Source organism: Mustela nivalis (genome assembly GCF_964662115.1).
Source record: "Mustela nivalis genome assembly, chromosome: 10".
In the NCBI taxonomy this organism is placed as follows: Eukaryota; Metazoa; Chordata; class Mammalia; order Carnivora; family Mustelidae; genus Mustela; species Mustela nivalis.
The window spans coordinates 63,196,614-63,207,826 of record NC_139029.1 but is presented as its reverse complement, the minus strand read 5'-3'; the positions used below and the strand labels follow the sequence as shown (position 1 = coordinate 63,207,826).

Sequence of the window (11,213 nt, the reverse complement as noted above, 5' to 3'; positions counted from 1 at the left end):
CAACATGGATGTACGTGAAAACATCATGTTAAGTGAGAGAGAATGAGGGAAGAAAACCACATATTCTTTGATCCCATTTGTACTAGATGCCCAGAATAGACCAATCTGTAGAGACAGAAAGTGGATTTGTATTCCCCAGACACTGAAGAATAGGAAGTGAGTGCTAACGGATATGGAGTTTCTTCCTCAGGTGATGAAAAATGTTCTGATTTAGTGGTTACACAACTCTGTGAATATACTAACCACTGAACGATATACTTTTAAAAAGCTAAGCTTTATGGCATGTCAGTTACAATGCAGTAAGGCTATAAAGTATGTGGTGATTAGAGCCCATTTACTATATCTCTAAAAGAATCCTTGTACTCTGCTGAAGGGTGATAGGATCCAGTGTACCTTGTACATAGATCAGTCACCTTAAAAGCTACTTTTGAACCAAAAACTTTGTTTCAAGACATCATTCTTACTGTGGTCAAAAAAAAAAAAAAAAAAAAAGAAAGCAAAATAATTTTTAAACGCAAATATATTTAAAAAATTAAAACACCCAAGAAATGCAATCTATACATATGAAAAAGTAAAATATTTATATGCATAACAATAGTAGCAATGTCATTCATAAGCAGCAGTTAGTGTTTATTTTCCCCATATTTTGGTTTAACACCATAGTGGTAGTTTATTCTTTTTAGGGAAATTGCATAAGATACATATAGCATAGGATGAGTAAGTTATAGAAGATTGTGTAATTGGAAAATTAATTCCAAGTAACAATATTTCCTCTAAAAACACATTTATTATTAAACAAGTTATTTTAAACTAGTGAACAATAAAATGTGCCTATAATTTATTAAGTCCAAGATATATAGTCAACTTGCATAAAATTACATATGGCATTTTAAAAACAGCCTATTTCTAAAATATCAGTAATTCAGGCAATTGGGATTTCCACGGGAGATAAATTGCCAATAATTTACTCTTTATGATGAAAAGGTGTGCCTTAAGAACATTACAACCATGTTATTAAGAAATGCTACAGCATACTTTAAAAACCAAAATGGTAAAACATATGCATTAGGATATTCTTTTATGGGTCCCAGCCCTATAGCAACATTTCAGTTGGAGATTTAAATCTAGTTAACCACATTTCCAAATTACTTGGGTTTTTATTTTCTAGAAACATATATCACATGTGTAGGTAAGTTAAGAACTTAAATTTCCATTAAAAATGAGAAACTATCATACTGACAATGTAAAAATAAAAGAAATAAAGTACTTGGATAGTCTAGTACTTTATTAGAAATATATCCACTAACTCCACAAAAACAAATTTTACATGTAAGCAAAATACTAAAAATTTCTGATTTGGGAGAAATGAAATAAAATACAGTGAACGGTTGTGTCTTCATCTCTAACTGTAAAAATCCCTTTTGCCTATTTATTTGACCCGTCTCTATTCATGCAATTTAATGAATCCTCAAGATAATTTACACATCTTTATACAGAATTCACATCTACATCAGTAAACTGCCAGTCCTTTTATATTTTCAGTGCCTTATCAAAATATGGGTAACAAAGTTTTTCATTCTATGAGGCAGGAAGATGTTTCCTAAGTACTTCTTTGGATGATGAGGATATAGTATCTGGGAAGGACACGTCAAATTCTATTAGAAGGTCACCACGCTGGTCAGGATTTTTGGGAAACGGCAGCCCATATCCGATAATTCTTCTCCTCATTCCAGGCTTCACAATATCGTTTATTGACATAGGTATGGTTCTTCCATCCATGGTTGGCACATTAACTGAGCAGCCACACAATGCCTAAGAGAGACCAAATAAAATTAACAAACTTCAGAACTTCAAAAACTCAACAACAAAACTCGGTATAAAAGATGAAACCATAAGGTAAAACCTTAACCTCCAAAAGCATATCAATACTTTGAAGACTTTGTCCCCTATTAAAAAAATCCCTTCAGGTCATGCATGATCAGACATAGTACAAAAGAAGGAAAGGAGAAGGGAAAGGAAAGAGAAGTAAAGGTCTTCCACATTATCTTGAAATGAAATGGAGGTTGCCGTTACAACATTCAAGATGCAGGGATGGAGCTGGACAACAGAAGAGGGAGAAATTTAGGAGTGAGGGGAATTAGAATAAGAGCAACTACCTACTTCTTTGGAAAGAAAATGTTACGATAAGAAATACATTTTATTAGTTTAGTCAACAAATGTTTACTGAGTGCTACTATATGCCACACATTCCTTCTAGATACTGAGCTTAGGGACCATGAACACAGATCCCAGCTCAGGGAATGCTCAAGGAACTCAGAAGCAAACCAGAAATAATAATACAGTATAACGTTAGCACAGAGGTGCAGAAGTCTCTTGTGAGAAAAAGAGCACCCAGCTTACCCCCCTTAGCTTCTGAGAGTACAGATTACTTGAGCTAAACATTAAACCAGTAGCGGGTTTCAAGGCAGAGTAAGGAACAACAGTGCTCCATAGTTTAGAACTCAGATGATGACATAAATGTATATAAGATAATAATAGAGCAAACTTAGGGAAATGCATAAACATTTATGGGTAGAAATCAGATTGAAAATGACCTTTCATTTTAAGCTTAAACGTCTGGACTTTATGATAGATGTATGTGGGATCATTTAAGCATTTTTTTTTTAAAAGATTTTATTTATTTGACAGACAGAGATCACAAGGAGGTAGAGAGGCAGGCAGAGAGAGAGAGAGGAGGAAGCAGGCTCCCTGCTGAGCAGAGAGCCCGATGTGGGACTCGATCCCAGGACCCTGAGATCATGACCTGAGCTGAAGGCAGAGGCTTAACCCACTGAGCCACCCAGGCGCCCTCAAATTTAAGCATTTTAAGCAGATAACTGACATGGCCATTTTTGCAGGATTATAATCCAATTTGAAAAATGATGTCTAAAAATAGAACAAATAAGGACTCATATATTAAAGCAGTATGCTTATAAATTATTTTAAATTAATATCTTTTTGGTTATATAATTATTACTCCAAATTAACAATTTTAGAAAAAATCTTATACATCAACTTCAATTACAATGCACAGCTCATAAAACATACCTATAAAATTTAAGTAGCGTAAAGCCAGTATTAGGCTTCCTAGTACATAATCTGGTTAGCACTTCAAGTTGGCATTTAAATTGTTAGTACAGGTAACTAAACTTAGAAAATATAATCTTATCCATAAAAGAGGTATAATAGTAGTACTACCTCTGAAGGATTCTTTTTTTTTTTTTTTTTAAGATTTAATTTATTTATTTGATAGAGAGGGAATACAAGCAGGGAGAATGGGAGAGGCTTCCTGCTGAGCGGGAAGCCCGATGCAGGGCTCGATCCCAGGTTTCCGGGATCATGACCTGAGCTGAAGGCAGACACCCAATGACTGAGCCACCCAGGTGCTCCACCTCTGGAGGGTTCTCATGAGAACGTAAAAAATAATGTGTACTAAACATTTAATAAACATTAGCTATTATTTAGATACATTCCCTAAGACTGGAGGCATAATTCTGTTTGGTTTCAGAATCCCAAGGCCTACTAACTTACCTCTCGTAAACTAATTTTAGCAGTGAAAATTATATTTGATCCATCCCTTTTAAATTTGGGGTGATCCTTATCTTTAATGATAAAAACAATGTCTGCTGGGATACTAGTTGGTGTTTCATCTCCTTCCCTTGGAAAAGTAATTTTGGTGCCTTCTTTCCACCCTTTTTTAATCTCGATGGTGAGAATTTTGTCCTCAGATCTATAACTCCTTCCATCAGGATTTAACCTTTTTCGAGAAATCTTCATCCGTTTGGTACAACCAGTATATATTTCTTCAAGTGATACTCTAAGTTCATGAATAACCGGAGGATCTTGTTTGATGCGGGAGGGCCCCACAGAATTTCTGTCTCTTGGATATCCGTTCATGCTGAATCCAAAAGCACTGAAAGGATCTCCATCTACTTCCATTTCATCAGACTCTCTACCACCCGCCATCCGTCTTCCAAAGAAAATTTCAAAGGGGTTGGAGCCTCCAAAAAATGCTGCAAATGTGGCATGAGGATCGCCATGGAAAGTGTACCGGAAGGTACCTCCCTGTCCATCAGTGCCTCCTGCTCCTCCTTTCAATCCTAAACGAACAAATAAACATGATTAGGAAAAAGCTTGCAACTCTTGAAAGTGAAACTTGTAAAAACCGTATTACTAACAAACTTTGGCCAACTTAGGCTACAATCTATTAATAAATTGGCCAGAAATGCCATTATGACTAAATGCAGAACAGCTACCTAACTTTTGACCATTCCATCCTAAGGTCAACTATTAGCTTTCAAATTCTTCCTCCAAATCCCCATGTTTAGTGACAATTTATTCCTGAGTCTTTGTTCCACTGGTAAATAAAATAAAGCCAGAAACTTCTTATCTCATAAACTACTGGTTGGACAATCTAAAGCGTATAAATGTAAGTTTTCAAAAGATGTCAATTGAAATAGGTCTTTGGTAATCAATGCAAAATGTATGACCTAAATCGTTAAGTGCCATTATAATCAGTGAGCATAATCAACAATATAAAATACCATCTTCATACTAACTAGCTTTATTTCAGTACTTTTACTGAAGAGTTAATTAAAATGAACTCTTTCTGTGGCAGAAAGGGAAAAAAATCTAATAGGACACTGCATGAAAAATGTTTTTTTAGACTCCAAAATTATTATCCCTATTCTAGCTAACAAAATTGTTTATCTAGGCTTACCATGTAATGGCATTAATTTCAAACAGTATGTAAAAAGAAGATTAAAATCAAGCATTGTAAACCCTCTTGACATGTTAGTCCTTTGGACTGGTGATTTCTGCCTATTATGAACAACTCGCTTCAGACACCAAGATAGTGACATCTGACCCTATTCTTTAAGGTTCGGGTAAGTAATATGTAGCTCACAAGCGATCACATATTTGAATTAGCATTTTCTGTTACATACCAAAGCAAGGTTCTGTTAAAACCCATAAAACATTAGTAAGTGATCTTTTAAGGGATCAATACTGGCAAGGATTTATATCATTACAGCAGTAGCAAAGATTGTGAATGACTGTTACGGGAGTTCCTGACAAAGGAAACAAGCAAGAAGAAAATCTAAAAATCTTAAAACTGTGATAAGTCCTAGAGATCAAACTAAGCGATTCTAATATGTTCAAATAGTAATTTGAGGGCAGGAAATATATTTTAATTCATTTTTGCATTGCTCACATATACAGGGTGAAAATGATAGGTGCTTGTATTTATTGAATAGAGAATGAACTAGTTCTTAAAGTCTATTTAAACTTTAAAAGGTGTCTTGAGTATCAGGATAGAAAAGAGGCAAAAGCAAAAGCAATATAGAGTATAATATATAGCAATATAAATATAAAGTATAACCACACATACACATTTGAGACTTAATAATAAAAAAATTATACTCAGCATGCTTTCAAAGAGACTTAGTTTTGTATGTTTTATTCTATTTGTCTTCTTCTATTAAAAGGTATGCATATATTCTGTGTCATCCAAGAGTCTCAGCTGATGTTTACATTTTTACCTTCATCCATGAACAGAAATCTGGAAAGACCAAGGAAAGTCTAATAATCTGTAAACTGTCAAAATATGTATTAAATGATATATCCAAAGAGCAGTTAGGATATCCCTTATAGAAAGAGAATGACCAGCAAAAGCAGAACAAGGACTTTTAACATGCAGCTCATACAAATTTCTTTTTATAAATTTTAGCAGTTCAGTTATAACTCCAAATGTTTAAAAAAAAAAAAAAAGCTAGAGATAGAATTTTACAAATGATAGCTTAGGTATATAATTCAAGGTCATGATCAATGTGACTAAACCAATGCTTAAATTACTTCAATCATATTTCATTTTTCATCCCACAAATATAATAGAGTATAATAGTTTAACAGAGAGTTAATAACATAAATTGAGTAAATTAGCTTGCCCAATCTCACTCTTTACAAGTCAATATCTAAATGTTTTAGACTTATGATAAATTCATGAAAAGAAGGAATAACATTTTAAGTTTTTTTATTATGGGTTTGGGTTTTCCCTAAAACCTTTTCCCTCCTCTGCCAAAATTGGTAACTCAATCAGGATTACAGAGTCCCTGAGAAGAGTCACAGTCTGAAGTGACATTTATCAAATCGGACGTGAAGGCTCCAATGAAACTTTGACGTTTTCCTTGACACTAAACAGTCAAGTACATAGCTTAGATAAAGGACAGACTGCTATATAATGACTGCAAAAAATTCTACCAAAAGTCACAACAATTTAACATGAATTATTATGCAAGGACTGCCTTGCCTAGCACTTGAATTGTACCAAGCATTTTATCAACCATACAGTCAACAGCAGTTTTGACTGCTTGTGGAAAATTTTTAATATTCGATTGGATTCCCTCTGCTCTCCAAAATGTTTTCTAGACACCATCATCACTTTGCATGTCAAGGAATATGCTCTAGAATCAACATTTGCCTATGCTATAGAAAGACTGCTATTATTTAAAACCAACCAACCAATTTGCAATCCAAAAATAAATATATGTTCGGTATACAATCTATAACCATGATTTCCAGTTAGTTGAAAGTGTGTCAAAAGCAGCAGCACTGGAGAAGAATTAGGATTTAAAAGAAAAAAAAATTAGGATTTTAATAACTCTTACTTTAAGGAGATCTGATATGTAAAAATCTATAGATTTATAGCAAGACATACAGAGTTACTAACATAATGAGATCCTTTAAGCAGCTTTGACTCACAAAAATCCAAATTATTTTTAATAATATATAGTTGGTTAACTATGTAAACTAAAGAACTAAAGAAGCAAGCTGGTATAGACTAATAGACTGAACACAAGTTTGATCATTAAATACTACCTTTCAGTATTTAATGAAAGTTATTGAGTAAACTATAAACCAAAAAAAAAAAAAAAAAAAAAGCGGGGGCATAAAGAAAAAGAAATGTTAGAGAACTAGGATATTGTAAGGATGTGTTACTAAAAATTTTTTTTTCAATCTTTTAATGCAAACTTCTGTTCATATCCACTGAACAATTCAGAACTAAACCTCAAACTTTCTAGGAGAGACAGGTTCAAAATCCAATTTTAAATTTATGTAGTTGTTATTTTTTTGTTTTCAAATGGTTCAAGTATGGAGAACATTTCTCCCTTTTTAAAAATAGCTTTATTTCTTATATACTGTAAAATTAACCCATTGCAAAGATATAATTCAGTGATTTTAGTGAAGTTGTAGAGTTCTGCAGCCATCATCGCAGCCCAGTTACAGATATTTCCATCAACCCGACAAGCTTTCTTAATTTCTATCTGTAGCTAACCTCTGCCCCCACTTCCAGCACTAAGCAACTCACTGATCTGCTTTCTTTCTCTATAACCTGTGCCTTTTCCATGCATTTCATATAAATGGCATCATAGAATATGTAGCCTTTGACAATTTGACTTCTGTTACCTGGCATAGTTTTTAAGTTCATGCATGTTGTAGCATGTTTTATTAAATCAATGTTTTCAATTGCTAAGTAGTATTCTAGGGTATACGTGTGTCTGTGCATGTGTGTGGGTGTGTGTACACGTACGTATATGCCACTTTCTGTTTATCTATTCACTTAATGATAGTACTTTAAAATTGTTCCCAGTTTGGGGCCATTACAAATAATGCTGCTCTGAGCATTCATGTACATGTCTTTTTGTGGATCTATGTTTTCATTTCTCTTTTATAGATTCTTATGAGTGGAACTGCTGGGTCATATAGTAAATTTAAAACATCTCTATTTTTATCCAAACTTTTTTAAACCCAACCTTTAAAATTGTGGATATTACAGATTTTCAAAACATGAATAAACTGGATCACTGGTTTTCTTTCTATTTTTTTTTTTTTTTGAAGATTTTCTTTATTTATTTCAGCGAGAGAGAGAAAACATGAGAAGTGGAAGGTCAGGGGAAGAAGCAGACTCCCTGCTGAGCAGGGAGCCCAATGTGGGACTTGATCCTGGGACTCTAGGATCATGACCTGAGCTGTAGGCAGTCACTTAACCAACTGAGCCACCCACGGGCCCCTCTCTTATTTTCTAACTATGTAAGTTTAGCTTGTTCAACTCATACACTTCACAGTTCATGGTTTCTGTACCCACTGTCCCACGCCTTGAAAGACAGTGTAATAATGGGGGGGGGGGTGTTAAGGTGTATATTACGTAAATTACTAATAGCTCCACAATCCTTAAATTCAGTGTTTTGTTACTACTGGAGAACACATTGGGTGATGGAACCAGGCCTATAGGCACAAACTGACCAATGAAAGGCAAAGACAAAAAATATTTTTCCACATTAAAACAGTATACCTAAAAGGGATTTTCCCAAAGTATAAATGAACTATTCTGAATAAAGAGCAAATAAACATAATGCTTTTCTGTAAAGGAAGAATAATTTCTAAAAAATAATCAAATAATTTTCATTTAACTATATTCTGAAGTCACTCATAACTAGAGAATATTTCTGAATATATTTCAGTGCTTTAAAACACTTTTTGTTCCCTATTACCTCTATTGCTTGTATCAGTTATCTGACTCAAGAACCAAAAAAAAAAAAAAAAAAATTCAGGGTACACAAATGACATTGCTTTCATTTTTTAAAAAAATTCATCCACTGATAATGATCAGTAAGCATCAAACTAGAGAAACAGCACTCAAGGAAAAAACTATTTAAGAGGTAATGTTAAGCAGTATCAAGAGATATTAAGAGGAAAAACCTATTAAGAGGTAATGTTAAGAAAAATGTATCATTTGGTGACTTGAAAATTCTGAAGATAAATATCCTTAGAAAATACTGAATTCTATGGCTTAGTTATAAACAAACTTGAGCTGTCAATGAGATGTGGTTTAAGCAGTGGCTATCTGCTTTTTCAGGGAGGGGGAATGATTGTAGATTCCCTTACAAAATTACAAATAACTTTTTAGAAAGAGCATATTGTTTGTAGTACCTCAGAATCCTGCTTAGCTTTCAAAATGAACCAAATCATAGTATTTTGATTAGTACAGCCATCAGGAACAAGCAGAATTGAACTGGTCATTACTTGCCTTTTTCAATATTGACTTTGGAAGAACCTGACACTGCAGGTCCTCATCACACCAAAACCAAGAACAGAAATTGCAATTTTTGGCTACTCAGATCAAAAAGAAAAACAAAATAAATCAAAAAAGGAAGAGGGGGAAAAAAAACCCAAAACCGTTTACACAATCACTCTGCTTAGATAAATTTAGTTTTTTAACTCAAAATGAATAGTTACTGCTTCACTGTAAATTAGGATATATTTCTGATTAAGAAAACTTTATGTTAAATGTGATAAAGGAGACCAAGAATGATACAATGATTTAAAAGAATATTTTGGGAGAAAAAAATTAATGAAGTAACTTAGTCCTGATTCAAAATGTTGAAAATCCCAGAATCTGTAGGAATTAAAGTGTTTTTGTTGTTGCTGTTAATTAGCGATTTAAAATAGTCTTACCTTATAGCTACATTTATATGGAAATGATGGACAAACTTAATTTAAAATACAGAATGATAAAAGGATAATCTTAATAACCCTCATTTACTGTATTCAACTAGTTTCTGATCTCACAATGAAAGAAACAAAAGTATGGCAGGGAGAGGAAAGGGAAGTTGTCGTGCTTTCCTCTATACCTAGATAGTAAAATTTCCAAAGAAATGTTATCTAAAAGTAAATCAATAATTGTGCTAACTAGGTGGCCATTTTAGGTCAAAAATTGTATTTCTGAGATCTCATTTTCTTGGCACACAATTACTGTTTACAATTAAGCTAAAAACTTGTTCTGGTATTTTATGACATCAGGAAAATTCTTTCCTCTCCAGGCGGAATGCCAAAAACAACTAGAGCTAAATGCCTGGGCCTTCTGCTTCTCAGAGAGACGAATCTCTCCTGTTCAATCTAAATTAAATTACTATCAGAAAGGCAAACACTTCTTTTGTTTTTGTGAATAAAATATAAACTACCCAGAATTTGAACCGCCAGTCTTACCATTTTAAGGGCTTATACTGGTTATGGCAGAAAATTCATTAGAATACAAAACAGGTTGCATAAGACTTTTGACACAATTCATTAATGAGTATGGGAATGTAAGGTTTCTTTTCAAATACACAATGTGAACATTATAAATGTAGTGGCAGAATAAATATGTATTTAAAAATGCCAAAATTTAAAAAAGGCAAACGAGTACATTTCATTCCCAGCTATGTAATAACATTCATTCAGATGCTCAAAGATGAAATCTTATTTTTATCCATTATTTTTCTTTCTACTTTCGATGTCTGAGAATTGAATTTAAAGATAACCAGAAGGCTGAAAGAGAGGGGAAAAAAGAGAGAGAGTGAGACAGAGCCAGAGAGACCAAAAGATATACAAGGCATACTTACCTTCCTCCCCAAACTGATCATATATTTCTCTCTTTTTAGGATCACTCAATACTTCATAAGCTTCTGCGACCTCTTTAAATTTTTCCTCTGCTTGAGGAGATTTGTTCTTGTCCGGATGAAATTTGAGGGCTTGTTTTCGGTAAGCCTTTTTAATATCTTCATCTGAAGCTCCTTTTTCAATTCCCAAAATGCAATAATAGTCTTTCCCCATTTCGAATGCCTTGAAATGAACTTAGATTTCCCTTTGTGAAAGAAAACAGCGTCCCCAGTCTTAGCAGTACGATTCTAAGAAAAATAAACCAAGCTGGGTATTTTAAAAGTTAAAGCAAATCAGCAATTCAGCTTCGCTGTCTTAAGGCAGCAAGCAAACCGCGTCTCTGTATTTAATTCCTTCCCCAAAGGCTCACTTACAGATAAATATACACTACACAGGAGACGGCCTCCTTCTAGATCCTCCCATTTTCACTACGTGTCTCTGTACTTTCTAGAACAGCAAATGCTACAGGACGTCACTTCCCCAGCTGCCTCTAGTCAAAGTACTGAGCTAGGTTTTCTCCTCCTCCAGGATTAACTATTCCTTTTCCTTCTGGCTTTCCCAGTTTTATTTCCTTTTTAAGAAGCTAAGTGGATTCAAAAACCCATTATTTCAGCATAGCAGGTCATAACTACATATTTATTCACTCTCCTGTAGGTGAAAAAACAGCAAAGATAATTATAGCCATTAGGCATCCTATG

The 11,213-nt window shown here is 33.8% G+C and overlaps 1 protein-coding gene across 6 annotated transcripts in view; it reads right to left on the bottom strand.

Annotated features, from left to right (window-relative positions):
* Positions 1-502: 502 nt before the first annotated feature.
* The window catches only part of DNAJB4 (DnaJ heat shock protein family (Hsp40) member B4), a 45,207-nt gene continuing 34,496 nt past the window's right edge, over positions 503-11,213 (bottom strand). For 2 of the 6 annotated variants that reach the window (XM_082686675.1, XM_082686674.1), the window contains exons 2-4: positions 10,479-10,763; positions 3,571-4,139; positions 503-1,812 (exon numbers count right to left, since the gene is read on the bottom strand). In XM_082686675.1, coding sequence (XP_082542801.1) covers positions 1,579-1,812; positions 3,571-4,139; positions 10,479-10,689 — 1,014 coding nt within the window. In that variant the 5' untranslated portion in view covers positions 10,690-10,763 and the 3' untranslated portion in view covers positions 503-1,578. Of the gene's footprint in view, positions 1,813-3,570; positions 4,140-10,478; positions 10,977-11,213 lie in introns of those variants that run through there. The other 4 variants (XM_082686677.1, XM_082686678.1, XM_082686676.1 and 1 more) reach the window with 3 other exon arrangements.